The 27,910-nt window shown below is 45.9% G+C and overlaps 1 protein-coding gene and 1 long non-coding RNA gene across 7 annotated transcripts in view; one reads left to right on the top strand and one right to left on the bottom strand.

Annotated features, from left to right (window-relative positions):
- Pakap (paralemmin A kinase anchor protein) overlaps positions 1-27,910 on the bottom strand; it is a 462,510-nt gene that overhangs the window by 138,994 nt on the left and 295,606 nt on the right. For all 3 annotated transcript variants that reach the window (NM_001384157.1, NM_001384150.1, NM_001304544.1), the window contains one exon: positions 308-390. In NM_001384157.1, the coding sequence (NP_001371086.1) occupies positions 308-390 (83 nt within the window). The remainder of the gene's footprint in view (positions 1-307; positions 391-27,910) is intronic.
- On the top strand, positions 2,425-27,910 carry Gm35099. Of its 4 annotated transcripts, none has more exons than XR_003955209.1 (4): positions 2,425-2,537; positions 12,359-12,491; positions 15,507-15,666; positions 26,900-27,910. It is a non-coding gene; the product is annotated as a predicted gene, 35099 (long non-coding RNA). The 4 variants fall into 4 exon arrangements; XR_001784315.2 differs by lacking the exon at positions 26,900-27,910 and adding an exon at positions 22,423-22,794; XR_003955210.1 differs by lacking the exon at positions 26,900-27,910 and adding an exon at positions 21,232-21,277.

Below are 27,910 nucleotides of genomic sequence, written 5' to 3'. Positions count from 1 at the left end.
CAGGTGAGATGGCTCCACCGGCAAAGGTCCTTAGAGCCAAGCCTGGCATCATGGAAGGAGAGAACTGTTTCCTCCGGCTCGGCCTCCGACCGCCACACTCGTGTTCTGGTGTATTACACGCCCACACACTCACACTCTCATTCACACAAAATGGACATACATTTTAAAAGCTTTCCTTAATCTGCTTCCAGATTTCAGGAAACCCCGTGTCCGTTGTAGAGCGAGGCCAGCAGGGCAGAGCTGAGCCTGCTCCTGTCTCACTCGGAAGTCCAGGAGACCACGGAAAAGCCACCGGGGAAAAGCTTACCTGGATGGCCATGTCTGCGTTGGTTCCTATGGGATCTGCAGTCAGTTCATCTCCTTGTAGCAACACAGTAGACCACCCAGATGCTGGAAAAGAAAACAGAGAAAAAGAAAGGGGATTTCAGCCAAGTGGATTTGTCCCATCTGATAGAAAGTCACACAGCTCTCCATTGGCAGATTAAAACCCCACGTGACTTGTAAGTGGTAACTAACACGGGGCCTCTGATCTATCTTGTGGTTACTGGTTACTGAAAAGCTTACTTGCCAAGGTATGGTCAGTTAGCACGTCCTTTGTTTTTACTTAATTCCCAACTTTCCAGTTCTGTTCAAGTCCTGCCCCTCCCCTCCCCTCCTCTCCCCTCCCCTTTGTTTGAGACAGGGTCTTTCTTGGGTAGCTCAGGCTCTCCTGGAACTTGAAAGAAGTTGGAACAAGAAGTGGAGACGATCCCTGGGCATACAAAAAAGGACTTTTGAGCATACCAGTGTCTACAAATCAAAGTTATCATGAGGTGTCACGATGCTATTTGTCTCTTAATCTCAGAACTGCACAGAGATCTGTTCTATACTGCTCTCTTGTGTGGTGTTGTCTGCTAAAAATGAATGAGGTTCCATGTTTAGGAGTCGGGGTGGAGAGAAGATAGTAGCCGTGCATACATAGGAGCTCTCCACGCATGCAGACATCGAGGAAGACCTTGTGCTAACAATGTCAGGGAAGGTCTTAGGCACACTCTACACATAACAACAGGGTTACAGGCCAACTTTATTTCCACTGTAACGAAAAGGGCGAGTTGTCATGTTGAGGACTCAAAGATGTAAGACAATTGGCCGTTTGTCTGCAGGAGGGTGTTTATCTATCTAAACATGCCACTTCCATTTTCAAAATGGCGACTGCTCCCCTGCCTCTGTGTAAATGTATCATAGCATCCATCACTGGGCAGGAGAGCCTGGGATGCTATCTGTAAGTCCTTGGGCTCCAGAATGCTGCCAGTGACTTTCAACGTCTGCTTGCCCATCGAGTTCCAGAGAGGACTTTCCGTTCCACTAAGATCCATGATTTAATATTGCACAGACACTTACATAGCTCAGATGTGGAATGGTAAAAGACATTCCAGACAGACACTCTGCCATTATTAGGTACAATAGTGCAATCTCTTTTTTTAATAAGGAAAATAATCCAAGTAATTTGAGCTAAGTCCAGAATTCTATGATATATGTGTTCACTGGCAAATATTGTATTACTACATAAGGTGACTCTCACTTTGACTGTCTAAGATGGGGCCTCATCTCTAATTCATGCTGGTCTAAAATTCACTTTGTAAATTAAACTGATCTCAACTAAGCTTGAAGCAATCCTCCTGCCTCAGCCTCTGAGTATTATCACGAGCCAGTAGGCCAATCTCCATAACATACTTTTTTTGTTTTGCTTTAAGATGATTTTGTTTATTTATGAGTGTGTGTATGGGAGGAGCACATGTCCACAGTGGGCAAAAGAAGACTTTGGATCTCCAGGCACTGGAGTTTCAGGTGGTAGTGAGCTACCTGAAAGGGGTACTCTTTTTTTTTTCTTTTTTTTTTTTCCGAGACAGTGTTTCTCTGTATAGCCCTGACTGTCCTTGAACTCACTCTGTAGACCAGGCTGGCCTCGAACTCAGAAATCCACTTGCTTCTGCCTCCTAAGTGCTGGGATTACAGGCATTCACCACCACTGCCCAGCTTAGATTTAAACTCTTGTCTTCGAAAGAACAGCAAATACTCTTAAAGACTGGGCTAACCTTTCAGCGTTTGTTTGCTTGGTTTTTGAGCTAGGGTCTTCTGTAACTCAAGTTGCCCTTTAACTCATATATAGGTCATAGCTAGGATGACGCTGAATTCCTGATCTCTGGCTTTTACCACCCACATGCTAGGGTTACCACCACATCCAGTATCTATAGAGTGCTTTAAGTAATAACTTTCCTCTCACTCTGCCCTTTCTCCGCTCAGATCCACCCCTCACGCTCACCCCTAACCCCCATCCCCACCCCGTGCCAAGAGTGAACCCAGGCCACGGCCTCATGCTAACCAGGCACTCTTAACTTGTCACTTCTGCAATTCCTATTTATAGCCTCTCTAAAAAGAGAAACAATATTTGATACTATTTCTATAACTCTAGAAACACTTTCCCATTATTTACTCCATGTTTTGAAGATCAGATCAAACCTCCAGGAAAACAACCAAACATCTCCCTCCCAGCAACGGTAAATTTTCGTTTCCTTGTTGTGAGAGTCACAGAGAGCGGTCATTCTGTAGCTAAGTATACTGATAGATAGTCCGGCAGGGACAGTTTCAGAAAGGTGTCTCAGGCACAAATCAATCAATGGCTGTGGTTGCTTTTTAAATTGCTTTTGTGGCATCTTCTCACCTAGTTTTACAGTCAGACGAGGAAGTCTCTTCGTCTCGAGTTCTAGTTCTCGGCCACCGACCATCCCACCTGCACACACTGGCTAGGCTTGGCTAACCATACGTGTTGCTGATTACACTGTTGAGCAGTGTGTGTGAGAGCAACCGAAATGAGACAACCAAGCTTGGGAGAAGCCAGGGACCCCCAGGGGGATCTGTTGGGAGAGGGATCTGTGCTGGGAGCAGGTCATCACAGGGCTCTATTGGCTAGAGTAGCCCATAGACAAAGCAGAGATAGCACAGCAGTGAAGGAGGCCTTGGGGGTGCAGCAGCTTAGGGTGTTCTGAGGATAAATTTGGGGTGACTTCATTTGGATCATTGTTATTACAAATATGAGCAGGGGGCTGGGAGATGGCTCAGACACACAGGAACTGAGATTATGGGGACATGAGAGTGACATCTCCATTGTTACCCTCAGTGGGGATGTCAGTTAGGATGTTTGAAGGTATAGGTAATAGATTACTAAGTGGAGACTTTACAAAACAGGAGAGAGAGCCAGGCAAAGTGGTGGCACATGCCTTTAATCCCAGCTCTATGAAAGAGGAGGCAAGGAGATCTCTGTGAGTTTGAGGTTAGCATGAACTACATAGTGAGTTCTAAATCAGCCAGAGATATATAGTAAGACCCCCAAACAAAACAAAACACTGACTGGTTGGTGCAACAAAAGTTTCAAGCCAGGATGGCATAAAAGGTAGCTGAGTCGCTGGCCCTATCACCTCAGTCAAGTTCTGTAATTCTCTTGACTTTCTTATCTGTTCCTAAAATGGTCACAGAAATTCCACAAGTCAGGAAAATGTCCTGAATTGAGAAAGGGAAGAATTTCCCTTATTTTTTTTAATGATTTTTAAAAAAGATTTATTTATTAATTTTATTTTTATGTATATGAGTACACTGTAGCTGTACAGATGGTTGTGAGTCTTCATGTGGTTGTTGAGAATTAAATTTAGGACCTCTGCTCACTCCAGTTGGCCCTGCTTGCTCCAGTCAGTCTTGCTTGTTCCAGCCCAAAGATGTATTTATTATTATACGTAAGTACACTGTAGCTGTCTTCAGACACACCAGAAGAGGGTGTCAGATCTCATTATTGGTGATTGTGAGCCACCATGTGGTTGCTGGGTTTTGAACTCAGGACCTTTGGAAGAGCAGTCAATGTTCTTACCCGCTTAGCCATCTCGCCAGGCCTTAACTGATTTTTAAAACAGTTTAGTTATTGTTCCCTTAAGTAGCCCAGGTAGGCCTTGAATTTAAGATCCTCCTGAGTGTTGGAATTACAGGCCTGCACCTCCATACCCAGTCACCTTTTTATTTATTATTATTATCATTTTTTTTTGAGACAGGGTTTCTCTGTGTAGCCCTGGCTGTCCTGGAACTCACTCTGTAGACCAGGCTGGCCTCAAACTCAGAAATCTGCCTGCCTCTGCCTCCCCGAGTGTTGGGATTAAAGGCATGCATCACCACGCCCAGCTATTATTATCATATTTTTTGAAACAAGGTTTCTTTGTGTAGCCTTGGTTATCCTGGAACTAACTATAGATGAAGCTGGCCTTGAACTCATAGAGGTCTGTCTGCCTCTGCCTCCCAAGTGCTGAGATTAAAAGTGTGTGCCACCACAATACAGCTTCCACTCATTTTTTTATTAAAAAAAAAAATCAGCTGGACATGGTTACACATACCTTTAATCCCAGCACTTGGGAAGCAGAGGCAGGTGGATCACTGTGAGTTCAAGGCCAGTGTTTATGTAGTAAGTTCTAGGATAGCCAGGACTGTTACACAGAGAGACTCTATCTCAAAACAAAACAAAACAAAACAAAACAAAACAAAACAAAACAAAACAAAACAAAACACAAAACCTTCTCTCAGACCATCCCCCACTCTCAAACTCTCACTGGTCAAAATGATAGAATGTAAACCTATTCCTAACCAAGTGATGGAAAAGAGATTAAATTTATCAAAACTCCACCAGATCTACCTTCTGGTGTGAGGATGTCTCAGCACATGACTACCATATCAAATGTGCAAAATGGGGTTCTGGCCAGTAAACAAGAAAGGATTTGTTTGTTTGGTTTTGGTTTTAGTTTTTTGAGTCAGGGTCTCCCTGTGTAACATTCCTGGCTATCCTGGAACTTTTTATGTACACACTGGCCTTGAACTTACAGTGATCTCTTGCTGGCCAGATGACTACAAGATGAGCAACCAATATCATCTGTCACAAGACAACCAGCACAGAGGTCACTAATTAGTTAGACAATGCACATCTGAATGCATGAATCCTTGGGTCCTTCTGGGACTCAGTCTTCTAGGATCAAATTCTCAATGGCAGTATCCAACTTCAGCCCTAGAATGATGTCTTCACCTCCGTCCTCACTGGGAGATGGTAACTGAAGTTCCTGATGAAGTCACACTTATGTTGACAATTCTGCAGACTGATTGATTGATCAGAGCTGATTGTAGTAATTGGGAATGTTACAAATCCAAGAATCTTTAGTCTTCTCAATAGATAGTTGTTACCCACTTCTGGGCCTCACTTACCGGTCTTTGACCATGAGGCAAACCTTTTGGTCTGTATTAACTAAAACACTATTAGTTTCCCCCAGCCCCAAGGCTGAGCATCTCACCAAATAACACCTAAAATCTATAGCAGAGATACCATTTCTGTAAGCTGTCTACTTCTTGACCCCACTGCTGTATTGATAGCTGTACTGTTTTATGCATGGCTTTTACCATGTGACCATAAAAGTTCCTGTAACTGCTTCCGTGGTGAGCCATGCCATTCAGGGCGAGCTGAGTCTCTGTTCCTAGGCCACAGCCACCTATTTGGCTCACGATGCGCTGCTGTCTATTATTCTTTTTGAAGCAAGACTTGTATTATGCATCGGCAGAACTTAAAGTTATGACCTCTATCCCCATTATGGGGCATGAGTAGGGAAAGAATACGTATGTCTAACATTCTTTACCACCAAGGCTGCCTCACTGACCTCGTATCAACTAGCTAATAAGCATCCATGGGCCAATATACACTTAGTTTTATCCTAATGAGAAGTGTTAATTTAGGATAGTCAGTTTGAGGGACTAAGAAATTGGCAGTATGAGAAAGAGAAAGAGGGGTGACGCTAAGATAGGAGGACCAGGACACAGACACACTGTCCCATGTCTTAGAGGATGCATTCTAGGACAAGTAATGACATACATGGTTGGTCCCATGCTCCGGGGCTGGGAAAGGACCCTCAGATAGGAACACCATAGAGACACTGTCAACAGACATAAATCACCTGACAGGGGAGTGAGCACCCTCCCCCTCCCCACCGAGCGCTTTGAGGATCGGACCTCACACTCGCCAGCCCCATCCCTGAGTGGGCACAGTGAGTCCAGCACCCAGCGGAAGTTCATTTGCTATAGCCCACATTGAATGAGACCCAAAGAGGCCTCAAGGTTGCAGAATGGTTTTGTTGTTGTTCCTCTGCAAGGTCACCCTCAGGATGAGTCCTCAGCTTCTGCATCGCCTTTTCCATGGTGACGGTCTCACCACTGCATGAGGTCACGCTCATTGGACAGCTGGTGTGAACCGAGGACAAGTTGAGCCACAAACAGTATGGAGAATAAAGCCCCCCACCCCCACCCCCCGCCCAGTGATGGCTGGTGAAGCTGAGCTTGTAGAAAGAATGCGGAGGACAGTAGAAGGCCCTTGAGTGCTACAGAGAACTGCTTTTGTTTGCAGGGACTTTAGGCTACAGACCTTATCCATTGAAGTTCTCTTCCTCCTTATCAACCCATTGACCTTAGCAGCCATGGAACCATGGGGAGTGTAGAGTCAGGCCTTGGAGCTCTGTGCTTCTGAGGAGAACTTGCCCAAGCCCCACAAGAAGTGCTGAAATGGTCTGAGAATTCTCTCTCTCCCACCCCGGGGCTTATCCCTGGAGCACAGACTCTATCAACCCTGGCACAAGAGTAGCTCATTGTGAAATCCTTGTATTCAGCCACGGTGAAGACTGGGGGTGGGGGCTGGGTCCCACTGTCTTAGTTTTCATCCTCACCTAAGCCTCTGTGTGGAAAGCCTCATAAACCAGACTTGGCCAATTTATCTTCCTTTTAATTGCCTGTGGCTCATAGGATGTCAAAAACACCTCTGTTCCCGGAGGAGGTCTCAGCTGGGCGGTTACACACACACACACAAAAATTAACCAGAACTTTAAACATCTTGCCCTCGGAAACCTCGCCCCGAGATAAGCTGATGGAGCCTGCTTCCTCTGGGTGGGAAGCTCTGCCCAGGGTTTGGAGGAGCAGGGGAGGATGTCACCACCCAACCCAACCTACTCCAGGTAATGTCTCACCCTTCCTGAGGCCCAGCTTTCTCCTGCTTGGGGGCAGATGGGCATACCAGACCCTGAGAGCCTCCTGCAGAAGCAATGGTGGCAGGGAACATCCTCCTCTAGGAGGCCTCTCACCTGGAGGGTTCACAGGGACAGAGACAGCCTCACCTTTCCTCATACTGGCCCAGAGGTTGCTGAATACTCCCCCACCCTTTGTTTTCCTTTTTAACGATGTATTTATTTATTTTATGTGAGTACACTGTAGCTGTCTTCAATTATATCAGAAGAGGACATCAGATTCCATTACTGATGGTTAAGAGCCATCATATGGCTGCTGAGAATTGAACTCAAGACCTCTGGAAGAGCAGTCAGTGCTTTTAATCTTTGAGCCATCTCTCCAGCCCAGCTGAACCCCCACTTTTAAAACCTCTCTACTCTCCCTGAGTGGGGGACATCTACCCAGAGGCCTGTGAAGAGGCTGTGGTGGCTCACATCTGTGATCCTAGCATGTGGGTGCTGAGGCAGAAAGAAAGGCTGTGAGTTCTAAACCAGCCTGAGCTTCAGGGTGTTTAAAAACAACAAAAAAATATTCCCCCTACAAACCTAAAACCTAAAACAAAGCAAAATAAACAACTAAAGAAAAGCAACGGCTTGCCAAGTTGCTGCTGGATTCTCCCAGCATCCCTCAGTCCCTACCTGTTACAGGATATGGCTGGCATGCCCCGCCCCCTACCCTAAACTCCTTCAACCCAGGGCTAGGCTGCTGTTCCCTTAGTTACCTTTTTGTTACCCGTCCCTTTTGTCTTCCCTTTACTCTTCTGGCTCTCCCCTCCCTGGTTTCTTCACACAGCCCAGCCCAGGGCCATGTTCACTCTGGACCCTTCTAATTGCCTCTGCCTATGTTCTCCCTCATATCTACAAAAAACCTTCTTCTCCACTCTCCTTCATTTTTACTCTCTCTCTCTCTCTTTTGACACCATTTTTTTTTTAACACACTAATGTAGCAGGCCAACTACACTCAGGAGATACAAGGTTTTTTCTACATGATTCTGTTGTGTTTATAAAAAGATAAAGAGAGAAGGAATATGTTTGGTGGAGGTGTAGTCAGGTGTGGGAGAAGGGTGTGCCTCCGAGGGCCCATGCTGAGGCATCCCTTCTCTGAGGGACCAGCCACATGAAGGTATAGTATAGAATAGAGTTTATTCAGGGCATGGGGAGGGGAGTTGAGAGGGAGGGAGGGAGAGAGAGAGAGAGAGAGAGAGAGAGAGAGAGAGAGAGAGAGAAACTGTCCATGAGTATGTGGAGAGAGAGGGAAAGGGAATGGGGAGAGAGGGAGGAAGGTAGCAAGAAGACAAGACCAAGGGGAGGAGGTGAGTGACCCCTTTTATAGTGAGTCAGGCACACCTGGCCATTGCCAGGTAACTGTAGGGCTGAGCTTAGACAAAATGCTAACAGTGTATTTCACTTAATTCTCATATAACCCAAACATTATCCCCACTTTGCAGATCTGAAAATTACTGAGCTAGCAACTGATAGAGTTTATAGCACTTAATTCATATATATACATACACACATATAATCTATCTATCTATCTATCTATCTATCTATCTATCCCTCCATCCATCTATCTATCTTGTTTTGTTTGTTTGAGACATAGTCTCTCTACATGGCTATGGCTATTTCGGAACTCACTCTGTAGACCAGACTGGCTTTGAATTCACAAATCTGCCTGCTTCTGCCTTGTGCTGGGATTAAAGGCGAGAGCCACTCTGCTTAGCATGTTTATTTTTACGTTGCATGGATGGGTGTTTTACCTGTGTATATGTGCACCACCTGCCTTGGAGGTCAGACAAAGCATGGGATCGTCTGGAATTACAGACGGTTATGAACCACCAAGTGGGGTCTGGTTACCAAACCCAAGTCCTCTGCAAGAGCATAAGGGCTCTTCACTTCCGAGTCATTGCTCCAGCCCTGGTTTTCTTTTGAGAAAAATCCCGGTTAGTTTGGGACCCTGGGCTGGTCCTAAACTCATGGACATCCTCCTGCCTCAGCCTCATTTTAATGGAAGCCCCCAAGCTCACAGGCTGTTTGCTATCCTGTGAACTTTGCTTAAACAAACAAGCAAACAATCAAACTAATGATGAGTGTTTTGTTTATCTTTAGAGATGGGGATGGGGACAGGATTCTTGAGGATATGGTGGAAAAGAAGATCCAAGAACAGGAATTCCCTAGGGCTTTTATGTCAGGCTGTTATCCAGAGTTCCCAGAACCCAACTCAAAGGAAAGTGTTATTGTTGCTTTAATTACATTTTCCCTTACTAAGTAACTACTTCTTGCAGACAATTTAGTAATCCATCCTGCAAACAAAGAAGGGCCCCTGATGTGCCTTTCAGTCTAGCAGAGAAACCCCAAGAATCAATATGCAATCAGTTTTTTAATTGTTAAAATACAAGTACCCTCAGCTGGGCCCCAGGCAAGGGCTGACTGTAGCCCAGGAGACTGCTAATCAAGTCTAGCTGGGAGACAAAAACATAAGAAACAGACGGATGTAGTTACCAATTGAGATTGCTACTAGGAATAGAAAAGGGTTCAGCATGGGGGTCCTTTGAGCATACACTGCCAGGCTGGTCTCACACCTAAGCCTGCTGCAGGGTCTTCCCTGTCCAAGAGAGGAAGGGGGGGAGGGGTAGGAGAAGGGAGAGGGGGAGGGAGGGGGGGTAGGGGGAAAGAGAGATCTTAGGAGGAGAGAGAAGGAGAATGGAGGCCTTATCAAAAGATTAGAATAATTGGGCTAAGGCTTTATCATTATCAATTGGCTCTGAAATTATTTGTTGGCATCATGTAAACTGTAATTTTATTGATACATAAATCTAATAGGTTAACTATAAGCTTAAGAGTTTTGATTTTTCCGGGTTACTGGGTATTGTGTTATCAAACCAAGAGGATGGCAGATCTATTTAGCTACTAGAGTGTGGGACCACTGGTTACAGGGAATTATAGCAGAGAGGGAACTAGTGGATATTTCTCACAACATAGACCCATGCAATTCAACAAATAAATGTTCACCTAGGGCTTAGGAACTGCTCTGTGGCAACCAGGATCCAAAGAGAAATCCTTTACAAACAAAAAGCTTCTGTAAACTTTGTGTGTGGCGGTGGCATGACCTTAATTCTAGTTCTTAGTGACTGCAGACCCCTGGGGCTGGCTCCTTAGCCAGTCTAATGTAGTCTACTGGAGAGTTCCTGGCCACCGAGCTATAGTCTCAAAATACAAGGTGGATGGTGCCTGAGAAAAGATATGTTAGGTTGTCCTTTGGCCTACACTCTCTCCCCCGTCCCCTCTGTCTCTCCTTGTCTCTCTCTCATGTGTCACACACACACACACACACACACACACACACACACACACACACACACATAGACACACACACACACACACACACACATAGACACACACACACACACACACACACACACACACACACACACACACACAGCTCCAGAACACAGTGCTCTGAAAATCTAGGACAATCTAACTTGCAGAGGCAGAGAGGAAACCTGAAGAGCAGAGCTTTAGAAAGACAGAAAAGATGAAGAACACAAAAGCACCCTGGGCCTCCCAGCGGTACCCGGGATGAGAAGGCAGTGTGATGTTTCTGCCTGACCCTCTTCCTCCAAGCGTGAGGTAAGGAGCGCACGACCTGTTGCTAATAATAGCTGCCACCTTCTACCACAAGTCTACCTTGCCCTGGACTTCATACATATTGTATCACTAATAATATTTTTTAAAATTCCAAACAACATAGGCACTACTGGGCTCAGGAGGTAGCTCAGTTGGTAGTTCTTGCCTGGTGTCCCCAAAGCTCTGGGTTCCATTCCAAGTACAGCATACAGCATAAACGCAGCATAGTGAGACATGCCTGTAATCCTAGCAGTTGGTAGGTGGAGGCAGGAGAATCAAGAGTTCGGTGACATCCTAGGCTACACTGAGACCTTGAAGAGAGCCCAAGGACTGGAGAGATGGCTCAGTGGTTGAGAACTCTCTGAGTTCAGTTCTCAGCACCCACATCAGGTGACCTGCCACTCTGGCTCAAGGTAATTGAATATCCTCTTAGGGCTTCCTCAGGCATGCACATATGTAGCATATATACTCACATACACATAAACAAAATTGACAAATAAGTTCATCTTAAAACAATAGAACCCAAGTTAAAGAAAAAAAATAGGTACCATTACTATTTAATTTATTTATTTACTTATTTATTTTTGCTTTTTGAAACAGGATTTCTCTGCGTAGCTTTGACTGTCCTGAAACTTACTCTATAGACCATGTTGGCCTTGAACTCAGAGATCTGCCTGCCGCTAGACAGAGCTAGCTTCAAATCCATACATGCACACTCGCACTCATACTCACACATGTATGCACATGAATACAGACTGTGAGAATACAATTAAAAGATGCATGCACAAGGGTGACAATGTGCATAGGTTCTTAGGTAAACTACTGGTCTCTTGAAAGTTTCAGCACCTCCTTCTGCCTTTGGCTTTATTTGTTTTTGAGACAAGGTCTGATTCTGTAGCCTAAACTGGTTGTCTTAGTTAGGGTTTTACTGCCGTGGAGAGACACCATGACCGTGACAACTCTTATAAAGGGGGATGGCTTTCAATCCAGAGGTTTAGTCCATTGTCATCACAGCAGGAAGCATAATGCATGCAGGCAGACTTGATGCTGGAGTGATAACTGAGACTTGTAAATCTGTGCTTGCAGGCCACAGGAATAGACTGCACACTAGGCCTGGCTTGAGTATCTGTGACCTCAAGGCATGCCCCAGTGACACACTTCCCCCAACAAGTCCACGCCTACTCCAAGCCCAAAGAGGGTGTTCAATCACCTTGAGCCAAAGTGGCAAGTCACCTGCTGTGGGTGCTGAGAACTGAACTCAGAGAGTTCTCAACCACTGAGCCATCTCAGCCAGAGGACTTAGGCCTCCTTTGATGGTGTGGTGGTTTGAATATGCTTGGCCTATGGGAAGTGGCACTATTAGGAGGTGTGGTCTGTTGAAAGACATGTGTCACTGTGAGGGTGGGCTTTGAGGTCCTACATCAGAGTCCACCCAGTGCAGAAGAGAACCTCCTCCTGGATGCCTTTGGACCAAGATGTAGAACTCTTGGCTCCTTCTCCAGTATGTGTGCCTGGATACTGCCATGCTTCCCGCCATGATGATATTGGACTGAACATCCGAAACTGTAAGCCAGCTCCAATTAAGCATTTGCCTTTATAAGAGTTGCCTTGGTCTTGGTGTCTCTTCACAGGAACTAAACCCTAACTGAGACAGATTGGGGGACAGCTTTCTCCACTACAACATTGAAGACTGGGTCAGAACACTGAGTGCTTCATCTCCTGCTGTATTCTCAAAGGTCTTCCCAGCAGTCTCCTGTTTAGGAGGTAGGAGACAGACTCCAATTACAGGAAAATGAGAGCAGAAAACCAGCCCAGTGCAATTTAGAATTTAGTTTTAGAAGACCCTTGTGGTCCAAACTCATTTTGAAACCAGTTGTTTCTGCAGGTCTGTGCCAGCAATTAGAAATTAAGGTCGTTTTAGGCAACCATGTGACCTACATGCATCTCAAGGACTGCTCATCCAAAGGGTTCCCACTTGGGGAAGACATACAGCCTGAAGCCTGGCTTCATCTTTAATCCTTCTGTAAGGATCTCTGCTCAGTGGGAGTATGCTGCAGGTCCCATAAGGAGTCGAATACACTCTCCACACACCTCAATAGACAGGCTGAATGGCCTGGTTTGCTCAGGTGGAAAGATCATTGACATTTATTCATTGAAAAGAAAAAATATATATGCTATGAAATCTCCAAACTCAAACCTAACCCAGTCTCTTAGACCCATTCAGAGATCTTAGCCATAGTTAAAGCTCCAGGACTGGAGAAATGGTTCCATGATTAAGAGCACTCGTTGCTTTTGCAGTCCTAACACCCACGAAGCAGCTCACAACTGACTGACTGTAAACTCATTTCCGGGAGAATCTGATGCTCTCTTCTGAACTCTTTATAGCACACACAGATACACAGTGTGTACAATGTAGGCAAACACTCAAACACACAAATTTTTTTTTTAAATATTAAATAGAACTCCAGGGCAGGTGGTGATTGGGAAATATTTAGGCCTTTGGAGTCTTGAGAAAGTCAGCTACCTAAGGTGTGTGCCTCTGTTTTCCTGTCTTGCCACATGGGGCTGAAGGCATCAGTGAGACAGAACCTTTGGAGAGGCAGCCTTCCCCATCCCATCCTCCAGAGCCCCGAGGCTCCACCCTGACTCCAGCACATGAGCCTCTGAAGTCCCTGTTTCAGGTCTGCCTTCTTTCTCATGACTTTCAAAACAGTTTCCAAAATGCAGCCACGGTCACATACTTCCCTGCTTGTATTTCTGTTGTGTGCCTGGCTTGGGTTGGGAGACAGTGATGGAAAGATTTAGTTCTGTTCTCAGGGGTCTGCAAGCAATGTGTGTGGGAGGTGAGTTTCTCCCAGGCAACCTGATTCCCCTCATGGCTCCATCTTCTGGTCTCCCTTATGACACAAATCACCTTATCACATATCACAAATAGGTGGGTAGTATGTCACATGTCTACCCAAAGCACTAAACGTCTTTCTAGACTTCCTCCCTTGCAAGAATAGTGAGCTCATTCCGGCATTCAGAAAACCCGCTAGACGCCTATAGAAAAGGAGTAACCTCGGGTAAAGCTTAAGGAAGGTCTGAGGATAATCTTTAGACCTCTTGACCAAATGGCAATGCTTCTAGCACATAGTCAAGCTATGGCAGGTTGTCATGGCAACTGTAGAACATGGACACATATGGGTACCACCAGGTGAGGGCATAAAAAGAGAAAACCCTGATGTGAGCAGAGAGCAGTTCACAGAACCTGTTAAGTGGTAAGGCTATATATGTCAGAGCTTCCCATGAGGGTCAGGCCCAAGGAAGGGATACCGCAAGTCTCTGTGTAGGAGTATCCGAGGGAGTGGGATTGCAAAGAAAATAATGATGAGCAGAAAAAAAATGAGTCTTGGAGGATGGGGAGGCTAGAGGTGGTCGGAACGAATTCCAGAACTTGGCTGGGTGGCTAAATGCTATCATCAGTGTGCTTGCCATGCATGTGGGAGGGAGGCGGAGTGATTTGTTTAAAGGATTTGGTTCAGGCAGGATATGCTGAAGGCAGTAGATTATTTTATGATGCAGGGCTGTGTTTTGATTCTAGAGTGTTTGTTTGATTGGAAACAGACAAGGCTAATGGTTATCAAAGTTAAAACCCTCACTGGGAGTTTGGTTTGGTTCACTGAAAAAGTCAGGAGCTAGAACCCAGACACTGTTGATTTGGAATGTATCCACAACGTAGCACGAGGATATATGTAGGACATGAAGTCTTCCTTCCTCGGCACATGCAAGGGCACCCAGCTCTTGGACACAGATAAAAACCTAAATCATGCACTACTCAAAGTGACACAGGCTCACTCACTCGGGTGACTCGCTACGTGGTGGGGAGAAAGTATTAATGTCACTTCCTCCTCTCCTCTCTCCCTCCAGCTATTAAAAAGAATTTCGTTTTGGCTGACTCCATTTCTCTCCCTTCCTTGCCTTTTAAAGAAAGTCCGGCATTTGCCAGTCCAATAGCTAGGACCTTTATGATAGAAATGTGAAAAACTAAAGAGGAAAAGCCAGCTTGGAGGTGAGAGGAAAGCTGCGTTGGGGGAAACGCAGGTGCAAAGCTGCCTGGTTTGTGTCACAGAGAAGGGGGGGGGGAGAAGCAGGAAGGGGAGAGTTTGAGAGAAACGGAGGGATGGAGGATGGAGGGAGGGAAGGGAGCATGGGATGGTGACTATCCTGGACTCCTGTCCATGTTAGTAACAGTCCCCAACTTCCCCCTCCTCTCTCAGTTATAGCTTCATGCACGAGAGGCAAGTGTTCCACCACTGAGCTATAACCCCCGCAACCCTGTTTTAAGATTTAATCTTAATTCTTATTTATGTATGTGCCTCTCTGTGTGTGCAAGTGTGTGTGCCACATGGGTAGAGGTCAGAGCTTTCAGGAGTAGGCTCTCTCCTTCTTGGGTTCTGGGGAATGGAACTCCGGTCATTACATTTTCACCTTCATCCACTGAGCCATCTTACTGGCCCACAGCTTTTTTAAAAAGTTCTTTTAAATACTCGGCCTTTTTTCTTATCCAGGGCTGCAGGGATGCTCCTCTTAGGACAGTCCCATCCTGGCCTGGAGCTTTAGTCAGAATCAGAGAGGAGTAGAAGATGCCCATGGGAAGCCCTAGATGCTCACACAGAGATTGCCCTTGCTGGCTCGAGAGTTAGTCCTACAGTAGCTGAGAACAAATTACCCAGTGCTATGAGGGAACTGTGGAGAATGCAGAGAAAACCCGCTGATTCCACCCTCTTTCCCCATGAGGAAACCATTACCACAGAACTACAGGACTCTGAGCTTGTGCTGATCTTGCAGTCAACCGAAGGCAAAAAGTTCCAAGAAACGCATCAGTCTGCCCACGCCGCTGTCCTGTCTGCACCTCTCCACTCAAGCCGCTCGAAGCCTTGGGCAGATTCTGACTGCGGTAGGCAAAGCTGTCTCTGTGTATTCAGTCCTGTGGGCCTTTGCTTAACAGACGGTTGAATTTTGGAGCCATTTCATTTGTTTTTTTGTGTGTTGGTTTGAGATGGGGTCTTGCCATGCAGCCCTGGCTGGCCTAGAGCTCACTGTCTAGACCAGGTTGGGTTTGAACTTGGAGCCATCCTCTTGCCTCTGCCTTCCAAGTGCTGGGATTGCAGGTCATCACCAGCCCAGAGCCAGTTTCTTATCACAGTAGCTTCTAGCGAAGGCTAAGAATCGGAATAGTCGGTTCTAGAATCTCTCCAGGTCTAAATTTAGATGGGAACCAACATGGGCTACCTTTATGTGATGTCACTATGGAGAGTGTTTATGTGGGCACACACTGAAGAGTGGCCCTTGTACCTTCATAAGGCCTTCTAGAAAATCCGAAAAGGAATCACATGTTAAACGGTGGTGAAAATCAGGAGTTTTCTTTCCCTAAATTCTTTCTATTCTGGTACAGTACAGAGCTCAGGACCTCACCATATTACTTGCCTTTGGTAGGTGCGTGAAGAGGCCACTTAGTAATGGAGGTGCAAGTTCTAGATAGAAAGTTCTAGTTCTTCACTGTCCATTTGTCCAGATTTAAAATCTCACAGGAGACAATCTCTCTGTGTGGGCCTGAGAGGAATTCCTGAGTATTTTAACTGAAGAGCGAAGCCCCACCCTAAATGCAGATGACATCACCCCAGGAGCTGGGGTCCTAGACTGAATAAAAAGGAGAAGAGAACAAAATGAGCTGAGCACAGACCCTTCTGTTGCCTGACTGTGGACTCTGTGAGCAGCTGCCTCGTGTTTCTGGGCCTCTGTGTGCCCTGGCACGGTGGACTATCTCCTCTCAATCCATGAGTTAAAACAAACCCTTCCTCCTATGAGTTTGCTTTGCCTTGAGTATTTTGTCACAACACCGAGGGCAGTAAGTAGTGCAGTATCCTTGGGATTACCAAGACCCCATGGCTAGTGTCAAAAGGTCAGCCACCCATGGCAACTTATTATGTAATTAAAAGAGGCTGGACTGAGTCGGACTGACAGCATATTTCCAGGGTTACCCTGGGGATAGCCAAACAGTCAGCTGAAGTTGAAAACGTCAGATCTCTCTCTCTATATATATATCTTCATATTGTCCCTGAGGGCAATCAGAGCCCCTGAGAAGGGTCTAGAACAGGAACAATGTATTAAAGGTAACCCAATGGAGTGATAAACACCAGGCAACAAAACTCATTATTGTTTAGGTAAGGCCCATTCTGACAAGGCCCATTCTTTACTTGACAAACATCGCTCACCCTCTTGAACAGAATTCAAGGTGAATAGAATCTAGAGGCATAATTATGAGGGCAATAGAGTGAAAAAGGACCCACCATCTTGATCTCAAGAGGAAAGCAAAAGAAAAGAATGGGGCCCTACCCATAGCATCCTCTGAAGTCAGAGAATATTTGTCATGGGCTCTGAGCACATGACCCACAACCACTTGCCTCTGGAGTCACTATGGGGACAGATGGCAGAAGGGTACAGCCTATTTTCAAATAAAAGTGGGGAATGGGGGATCTGCTGGGAGCGGTATTGACAGGAAACTAAAGCAGCGTCCTTTATGCCAAAGACTCAGTTGGCCTGGGGGTGGTGGCTCATTCTTGGGGTCCCGGGACTTAGGAGGGAGGGGAAAGAGGATCAGAAGTTTAAGGTGAGTTTGAGATCACCCTGGGCTGCAGGAGACCCTGCTTCACACAAGGATAGCAAAACCATACAATAGTGGCAAGAGCTGCAGTCTGCCCTTGGGTTCCAAAGCACCTAGAATTCCTTACCTGTCCAACATTGCTCACACTCTCTGATTTATTTCTTTCCTTCCCTCTTCACTTCTTCCCCCATCCCTCTCTCCTCTTTCCCTCTATCACTCCCTCCTTCCCCCTCCCTTCTTCCTCATCTTTCCATCCCTTTTCCTTCCTCACCCCTACTTTAAAATTTTAACATTTTATAAGCTTTTTAAAAAATTGGCTTACGTAAAAATTATTACATATAGTCTATGACTCCAAATTCACATAGACTGATGAGTGATGGTAAATAAAGAGAATAGTATCTAACCACAGGGGTGATGAGTTGCAGCAAATGCCCCCATGAAATTGCTATATGAAATTGGTCAAAATGGGGTTTTTAAAGTCAAAGATAAAATAAAACCTTAAACGACTAATCTGATAAATCAGTGTATCTGGAATGAATAAATTCCTACTCAAGTTGAAGTGTTTATTACTTCTCAGAGATGCCAGGAGTGTAAATCAAGAGTTATAGCATTCCCAAGAGATGGGTTCAATCTCCATCACCCTAAAAAAAATTTCTATGAAAAGAGACGGGACTGGAGAAATGGCTCTGTAGTTAAGAGCACTGGCTGCTCTTCTAGAGGACCCAGGTTCAAGTCCCAGGATTTACACGGCAGCTCAGAACTGTCTATAATCTAGCTCTAAGTGATTTGACACCCTCTCACAGACATACATGCAGGCAAAACACCAATGCACATAAAATTAAAGAGGCAGAGAGAGAGAGACAGAGACAGAGACAGAGAGAGACAGAGACGGAGAAAATGAACTTGGGGTAGTGGGTAAACTGTTTGAACGCCCAGGACTTATGTAAAAAACCAGGCATAGTGACCTGCATCTGGAACCCTAGTGCTAGGTATTGGGGAGAAAGGTGAATCCTGGGGCATTGCCAGCCAACCAGTCTTGTTGAAACTGGCAAGTTCTGGATTCATTGAGACATCCTGTCTCAAAAAATAAGGTGGACAATGTTGGAGAAAGACCCCAGACACCAGCCTCTATGTCCCAACTGATGCCAAGCACATGGAGTTCAAAGAAGAGAAGGAGGAAAGGAGAACAGGAGAGTGAGCAGAGAGGAGGGAGGAAGGTGCTGCCTGCTGCAGACCATAAACATCTCATAGCTTGTTTTCAAAATTGCATCATCGGCCCAGCCCAAGGCTTGCTTTGATTGGCACAAACAAGAGACTTGGAGAATCTAAGTTGGGGAGGTTGTGAAGCTGTGCCTGGACATCAGAGAAGATGTTGAGAAGGAATTCTGGGAAATTCTTGTCAGAAAGTCCGCAGGAACCCTCCGTGGGAGGCACTTAGGCCTTTTATTTTCAGAATTCCTCTGGTAAGAGCCACCGGCAGCAAATCAGAGCTCTGTTCATAGCCCTGACAGCTAAAGTAAGACAGATCAGAATGTCAAGGCCGAGAAAATGACTGCAAAATTGGGAGGTTCGCCATGAACTGTGGCAGAATGATTCAGGAAAACACGTCTAATAACATCTAATCAAATACCCTTTGCCCACTAAGCTCAGCAGCTTTTATGCCCTTCAGTTCCTCCAGCGCTGACTCAAAGAACACATTATTCCAAGGCTTTATTAGACACTAGCTCTCTTTGTATTTTGAAGCAGACCCAGGTTAATTGTTTTCAGATCTGGGTTTTGGCAATGGTGGGGTTCAGATTTCTTTTGAATTTGATGAAGAATTACCAGTTGGAGCCAGTTTAATGAGGTGAGAGAGATGTCCGATTAACTGAGAGGTCTGTGGCAGGTGACAGCTCAGTAGAGTTTTATAAGGCAATTAAACATACTCTGCTTGGGGGTAAAAACCTAAGTGCCTTTTACCTCGGTACAGGTAGCAAATGCCTAGTTTAGGAGTTCAATGAAGATACGCCCTGTTTTCTAAAATCTGAACAGCCAAACTTACTGGAGTCACGAAGCATAAATTCCTTAATAAAAAAGGACCTACCTTGTATCACTGGTAACTTGGGGGGGGGTTGTTAGAGGTAGACTTGGGGTCTCAGGCATGCTAAGAAGGATGCTCCACAATTGAGCTACCACTCCCAGCCGTTCAATGGTATGTTGTTTGTGTATACTACCTTTAATTAACTAATCAGCTAGTTAACTATTTCTCTTTTAATGTTGTCTTAACCTTTATTTACCTCTATGTGTGTATCTGTGCATACTGATATAGATGCCTGGGAGGCCAGGGAGGGGCAGAAGTTGGTGTCAGGTCCTCTGGAAGCAGAGTGACAGGCAGTTGTGAGCACCCTGAGGTGGGTGCTGGGAACCAAACATGGGTCCTCTGGAAGGGCAGTAAGTATTCAACTCCTGACCCCTCTCTCCAGCTCCAAATTACCTTATTTCCTTTGAAGTGCTGGCATGGATCCCACAGCCCTGTGCATGCTAGGCAAGTGACCTACTATTACTCAGCCACACCCTGAGCCCTGTATTATGTTTAATACAGTGGTTTTCAACCTCTGGGTCGAGACCCCTTGGTGGGAGGTTGAATGATCCTTTCACAGGGGTCACCTAAAATCGTCGGAAACCATGAATTACAATTACATTATAATTCATAACAGTAGCAAAAATTACAGTTATGAAGTAGCAACCAAATAAGTTTATGGTTGCAGGGGTCCCCTTTGTATGAAAGGGTCACAGCATCAGGAAGGTTGAGAACCACTGTGGTTAATACATGGATCTCCTGACCTGTGATGATTCCACACACAATGACATTATTAAGTAAGAAAAGTACATACATAATATCACTTTTGTTACTATATCTGAAATAACCTTTAATCCTCCTGCCTCCACCTTCCAAGTGCTGGGGTTGCAGTGCGTGCCGTCATGCCCTGCTTATGTGGAACTATTCTCTATCCTTTCTATAGACTGAAGTCTCTTCTTCTAACAGCTTTGGGGAATACAGATGCCAAAGACATCTGGTTCTGCAGGGAAAAAAAAAAGCAGAGGCAAAGATGATGGAACCAGACAGCATCCTGCTCGGGACTCGTCCTCAGGCACTATAGATAGCATTAGAAACTAGGCCCTTAACCCCAGTGAGAGTCTTCCCCTCAGACGGCATAATGTTCGGGAAAACACCTAGCATGGCAAAATGATAGGGCTGGAAATCGCCAATTAGAGCAATTGCTCTGTACAGGCAGCACCAGTGCCCTGTAATCAGGCAGCCAGAGCTCCTGCCTGGCGAGTGGGACTTTCCTTCTCAAACATGGTGCTGGAGATGAAATCAGAGCCTCATAGCTGCCCGGCAAGTACTCTAGCACTGAGTTCCATTCCCAGACCTCAGAGCCTACATTTTAACAAGTGATCCAGGGAGAAGGCCTGTGCTTGTAAGAAACTGGAGCTTTTGGAGCCCAAGTCCATGCAGGTCTGAACTCACCGCGTGCAACTTAAGCTGGTGTAGCACGGGCTTCAGGTGAGCTCTCCAGCCCTCCCGAGCCTCAGATGCAAATGAAATATGAAGAGTTTCTCTCTCTCTCTCTCTCCCTCTCTCTCTCTCTGTCTCTCTCTGTCTCTCTCTGTCTCTCTCTGTCTCTGTCTCTGTCTCTGTCTCTGTCTCTCTCTCTCTCTCGTTCTTTTTAGACAGGGTCTCACAGTGTAGCCCTGGCTGTCCCTGGAGCTCATTCTTTAGATCAGGCTGGCTTTGACTTTACAGCTATCGTCCTGCCTCTGCCTCCTGAGTGCTGGGACTAAAGAATGTGTGCTATCCTGAGTTCTTATATACAGATGCACACCACTTCATCAAGACGATGGCCAAGGAATCACAAGGGGGAATTCCAAGAAAAGCAAAGAAGAAGATGACTTAGAGAGATGGAAACCACATCTCTACTCAAAGGTTCAGAAGGCAACAGGGGAGACCAACGACTTCCAATAAGATTCTCCTTAGAGGGCTGGAGAGATGGTTGAGCGGTTAAGAGCACTGACTGCTCCTCCAGAGGTCCTGAGTTCAATTCCTAGCAACCACATGATGGTTTACAACCATCTGTGATGGGGATCTGATGCCCTCTTCTAGTGTTTCTGAAGACAGCAACAGTGTACCCACATACATGAAATAAATAAATCTTTAAAAGGAAAAAAGACTCATCTTTGAAGGTGGAATGCCTCAGACTCGGGAGGGCTGAGCTAGTGTAGGAAGAGAGCCTTGGTAGCCACATCATTAAGGTGGGGTAGGAACTAGCTGAGACATAGATGCTACCTCTCAAAGAGCATCTCTCATTCTATCTCTGGAAGCAGTGGGTCAACTGGTGACACAGAGACCTTTCCAATCCAGTATGTTTACTGAGCTCAGGCAGGCTACTGAATAGATGAGCCTGGCCTGTCAGGGTATTTGATATCCCAGTCATTTCTTCTGATTACAGCTGGCTTCCTCAGCACATCCCAGACTCATCTCTAGACTGTGGCGCTGGGAAGGATGGGGCTACCCTCTTCTCCCTTCTCTGTCTACTCCATCCATCGCTGAAAGACAAGCACCCGTCCGTTCACTCACCCACTCACCTCTAGGGTTTTCTGGTAAATGCTTCTTAACTCCAATGTTATGATTTGGGGAAAAGCTAAGATCCACTACCTTCCCGCCACATTCCAGCGCGGGCCTGGGTGGCCATCTGAGTGGCTCTGGGCCCCCTTGATGGCCACTCAAGGGCCCTTCTTCTAAACTCCAGAACTGGGTCACCTTGTCCTTATTGTGAACTGAAAATGGAGACATTGGGAGTTAAAGACAGTCATGTCCCCAGCAGTGGAAAGAGCTTGCCTGAAAGGGTGTTGACCAAAGAGAGAGGCAAGGGGTCAGCAGGATGGCTCTGGAATCTGGAATCCCTGGTTAGTCACGCTCAAGCTCTGGTTAGTCATAGTGCCCAGCTGGCCCTTTGCCCTTCCTGTCATCAGGCTGTGTGAGTTAATAAACACCCATTTTTTTTCCAGACCAGTTCAAATTTGGTTTTGTGTCTTGCAACCCAAAGACTCCTGACAGACATATGCTCGGGCTCCTTCTGGATCCAGGAAATCACGAGGAAGCACACGGTCATTCTACATCTCCCTTCCATCAATACTTGCGGTCTGAGTAATCTGGAGGGCACATGTAGCCTAGAAGTGAGATGGTGGAGCAGGGGCATCAGGCTGCCCACTTCTGCAAAAGCACAGCTGGGGGCAGACTGTTGAAGTCCATGCAAACAGAAAGCAGAAAGAGGCCAGATCAACTCAGGCCCAATAAAAGTTGGAGTCGACATTAGGTTAACTTAATTTCAATAAATACGCCTTGGGGTTGTTCCTAAAAAAACTCTGTGTGTGTGTGTGTGTGTGTGTGTGTGTGTGTGTGTGTGTGTATGAGTGTGTGTGAGCACATGTGGACTGTATAGTATGTGTGTTTGTGAGAGTGTGCACATGTATGAGAGTGTATGTGTGTTTGTCTGTGTAAAAGAGTGTGTGTGAGTGTGAGAGTGGGTGCACATATGTGAGTGTGTGTGCTGTGAGTTTGTATATGAGTATATGTGTATGTGGTGCGTGTATGATATGTGAGTGTGTGAATGTGTGTATGCATGTGAGAGTGTAGGTGTGTGTGAGAGTGTGAATGTGTGCAGGTGTGTGAATGTGTGTGAAAGTATGTGTGTATATTTGTATGAGTGTATGTGTGTGTGTATGATGTGTGTGTATGTGTGACTGTCTTTGAATGTGTGAATGTATGTGTGTGTGAGTGTGTGTGTTTATGTGTGTATGCATCTCTCTATAAATACCCATGTTGGATGTCCTGTTCTATCAGAATCACCTTACTACCTTGAGGCAGAGTCTCTCACTGAATCTGAACCTGAACCTGAACATTTATATTAGTTACCATTTTCTATTGCTGTGATAAACTACCACGATCAAGTCAATTTATAAAAGAAAGCATCTGATTCAGCATACTGTTCAGAGGCTTAGCGGCCATACTGTTAGAGCAGAGGTTTAGTGGCCATACTGTTAGAGTAGAGGTTTAGCGCCATACTATTAGAGCAGAGGCTTAGCGGTCATACTATCAGAGCAGAGGTGTGCTGGCAGGAACAGCTGGGAGCTCAGAGCTCACATCTCAAAACCACAAGCAGAAATGAGAGGGGGAGCTCTGGAAATGGCAAGAAAAATCTTTTGCAACCTCACCCTGTTCCCAGTGACACACGTCCTCCAACAAGGCCACACCTCCTAATGCCTCCCAAAAATTTTGACCAACTGGGGACCAAGTCTTCAAACATACGAGCCTGTGGAGGCCATTCCCATCCAAACCAGTATACCATTTCAGTTGGGTTGACTTGCCAGTGAACCCTGGAAACCTACCTGTCTCCACCTCCCAAGCCTGGGGTTCTAGGCACACACCCCCATCCCAGCCCCTTTACATGGGTGTGGGGATTTGAACTCAGATCCTTGTGCTGTGTGGCAGGTAGGCACTCCTGCACAAGGAGCCCTCCTCTTAGCCCCCAAGACTTGTTTTGATAAAACTTTATAAACATGGCTAGATAGCCTATAGGTTGATAATTTTATCCTTTTAAAAATATCACATTAAATTATAGCTCATTTTTAAAATTAATCCACTCTCTTCTTTGACAGTTTCACCCAGTTACCTAACACATTCCGGTTACTTCCCTCCCACTCCTACCGGCTCCCCTTCTTCTCTACATACCCCCATATTCATATTCCCATACCCATGACTTTTTGTAGTGCTTCGTGCCCTATAGAATTTAACCAGGGCTACAGAATCTGTGTGACCATGGATTTAAAACTATCCACTGGAGTCTGGTGGGCTCACCAGGCAGTGTGCAGTCAGATACTATGTCTCCCCATCTCCCTCAGACTCTGTTGGCAGCCATCCCAGTTTGCTTTCTGTTGCTGTGATAAGGCAGTGACTAAAACTAACCTGGGGGTGGGGAATATGGCTTATTATGTCCCACAGATTAGAGTCCTTCACCGAGGGAAGCCATGGTAGGAACTCAGGCAGGTCTCTGGAGGCAGGAATTGAAACAGAAACTACAGAGGAAGGAGTTAACAGTTCGTTCCCAGCTCAGCTACCTTTCTTACACAGCCCCAGGAATGGCACCCGCCACCGTGGGAAGCACCCTCCACATCAAGCAGCTCCTGTATCAATCAGTCATCAGAAAAAACAGATATGGCCATCACAGTAGCCAATAGCTTAGCAGTATGTGGTAGGGGGTCTGTGAGCCGTTTCCCCATCCGTAGCTGGCTGTTGGGTGGCCTGACTTGGAAGGCCCAGTGTCAGTTAGAGCAGCTGTTGTGTGATCACAGATTATGGTTTATGTTGATTCCTCAGATATGGCAAACCAGACACTTGATCTGCTCTTCTCCTGAGGCTGGCCCTCAAAACAGAGAGGTTCGGTGGGCCCAACTCCACACAGTTCTTCCTTGCTTCTGCAAGGGCCCACTGTCTGCCGACTCCCTACTCAACAGTCGGGGCTGAGTCTGTCTGCTTGTCCTTCTGAGAAGAGACTCCTTTCTAAGACAGAGTTGATTGGTTGGTTGTTTTTGTTAAGGTGGGTCTCACTCTGAAGCTCAAGCTGGTCTAGAACTCACTGTGTAGTCCTGACTGGCTTCAAACTCATGGAAATCCTCCTGCCTCAGTCAGCCTTCTGAGTGTTGAGATTACAGGTATGAGTTACTATGCCCTGCTTTCCAAAGTTTTGTTGTTGTTGTTTTTGTTTTGTTTTGTGTGTGTGTTTTGTTTTTGTTTTTGTCTTTTTGTTTGTCTTGAGGCAGGGTTTCAAGTAGTTTAGGCTGTCTCAAATTCTTTGTGTAATTAAATAAAGATCTCATACTTCAATTCTCTTGCCTCAGCCTTCCGAGTGCTGAGATTGTAGGCATGCACCACCATGCCCCGCGGATCCAGTGCTAGAGACTGAGCCCATGGTATTTTGTGTGCTAGGCAAACTCTCTGTTTAACGGAGCTCTGCCCACCCTTCCCCCAAGATGGAACTTTGTACCTGTGGAGGCCAAAAGAGGGCATAAGATCTCCTTGAGCTGGAGTTGCCTGACTGTGAGATCCCTGACCAAGTTCTGGAAACTGAACTTGGCTCATCTGCAAGAGCAGCAAATACTCTTAACTGCTCAGTCAAATGCATTGGCTAAAATCAAAATGCGTTTTTTTTTTTAAGTTATTATGGTGTACCTTTTAAACAATGCTGGTGGATCTCCCTCACTCCAACCATCTTTTAAATCACTCTGACTTTAAAATGGAAAGGATTCAGGGAAATCAGACTGGCAGACTTCAGCTATCTAAACAAAGGGTCACCACACTGATTCATCTGCCCAGCTCCAAGAAGCAGAACTTGTAAAAGAGTCCGAATTCAAAGCACATTGGTATCTGTAGTTTTCAGATCAAATCTCAGATGTGTGTGTCTGGTGAGAGCGTTTGTGCATATACATACTTTGTGTGTACATACAGGTAATGCCTAACTCTATTTGTGAAGTGGACCAGGCTGAGAGATACCCAGATAGGTGGTAAAAGCATCGTTTCTGGACATATCTGAGAAGCTGGCTCCCTAAGGGTTAGTGATATACTGGAAGACGAGGTAAAGGTCTGCCCTCACCAGTGTGACGGGCACTATCCAATCTGTTGAGGGCGTGATGAAGCAAACATGTGAAGGAAGGGTTAATGTGTTGTCTGCTTCCACTAAGACGCCCAGCCCTGGTTGCTATATCTCCTTAGACCTTTGGACTCAGGCTGGGACTTAACATCTTCAGCTCCCCTAGTTTCTGGCTATTAAGTTGGGATTGAATTAGATCACTGACTTCCCTGAAGTCAGTCTTGAAGACAGTGGGTCATGGCCTTCCTAATCAAGTGTGAGACAGTCTCCTCACATGCACTCCTCCATATTCATCCTATTTTTTAATTTGGGGGGTGGGGGTGGGTCTAGACACTGAGTAACATGCACAACTATGCAGGTGTATGTGTGTGTACGTATATACATATATACTTGGCTTTGCAAAATGATCTAAAATGTAGGTGGACCGCAACCAAGCTGAGAGGAGCGTCACCTCTTACAAAACCATTTCTCTACAGATGTGGGATCTGGCCAGAGACTCAGCTGTGGGACACGTGTCTTACTTTCTAAGTGGCTTATTTCTCAGCCCACAAGCCACCTCTTTTGATGAGCAACGGCTGACTATGTCATCACTTTTCCTGTAGAGTCAGGCTAATGTCGAGCCCCATGCTTTGGTACTGGAGCCCTATGACTAAAATAAGTGTTGTTTATTATTATTACAGTCGCTTTGCCAACCACACCAGGAGAATTTCTTCCCTTCTTTTTTATCACCCTGACATTAAAAAGGACAGGGATCAAGGCTTATTCTGTCAGTTTTAAGCCATCTGTGTCACCGTGCTGATTCAAAAGCAGACTAAATCTGGTTTCTCTTTCTCTCTTAGGTTGACGTGGAGGCTGCTGGGTCTTTGGTGTTGTGATGTGCACGGTTTTGACTGTGTATAAGGCAGAGCTAGAGCCCAGGAGGGACGCTGCAGGACCTTGGATCAAACATCACAGTAGGAAGCACACAGGAGGGAGGAAGGTCCTGACATACAGGCCTGGTTTGACAAGTCTTGTAGACAGAAGGCTGGGCACATGCCCACAGACACTGACTTCCTGTGAGTGCCCTTTAGAACTCTAGATGGGGAACTGTTCTCAGCACTGGCTCCTCCAGGCAGGACCTTGACAAGAGCTTCATGCTACAGTGTTTTGGCTGTCAGTGTCTATGCCGTCACCAGGGTTAGGACCACAGAGTGTTGGGTCTGCTCTTGCTCTGCCCTGCACCCAATTTGTGCTTCACATTTCTGGTTTTATTTTATGCTCAGAGGTTTAGGAAGAATATCTAGTTGCACATCACCATGTTTCCAGCACCAGGCACACAGTAACTGCTTTATAAATGTTTGTTCAATGACAACATCTCTGTACAATGAGTCCTCGAGAAGCTGCAGGCAAGCCCAAAGCTAGTTAAATGCCACCAAATCCAGCTTCAAGCCAGACACTTGAGCCAATTACTGGCTACATTTTGGGCATGTTAGATAGTCATGCCAACTCTCAATTGTCTATACTCTAATGCAGAGATATGTCATAGGGTTATTAGAAGATTAATATTAGACACTACTCATGACAGCTTTGTGGCACTGCGCTGTCCTTCTCATTGTTTTCTGCATCCCTCATGAGATAATTATATATGCTCATTCCATGCCAAGAAACTTTCAGAGTTACTTCATGGGAAGGGTGGATTGCCCTATCGCTCCCACGCCAGGCCCAAGGGAACATAAACAACAGGTGGCATAGCCAAGTGTGAATTGTGTGAGTCACGTGTGGCTCTGCCGGTGCCTTTTACTCCTCTATCAGTGACCATGCACCACACATGTGGGTGCCTTTCCCATCCTGAGTCCTAGGATGAAGCTACA

Source organism: Mus musculus, chromosome 4, assembly GCF_000001635.26.
Source record: "Mus musculus strain C57BL/6J chromosome 4, GRCm38.p6 C57BL/6J".
NCBI lineage: Eukaryota > Metazoa > Chordata > Mammalia > Rodentia > Muridae > Mus > Mus musculus.
This window is presented reverse-complemented; position numbering and strand designations above follow the sequence as displayed.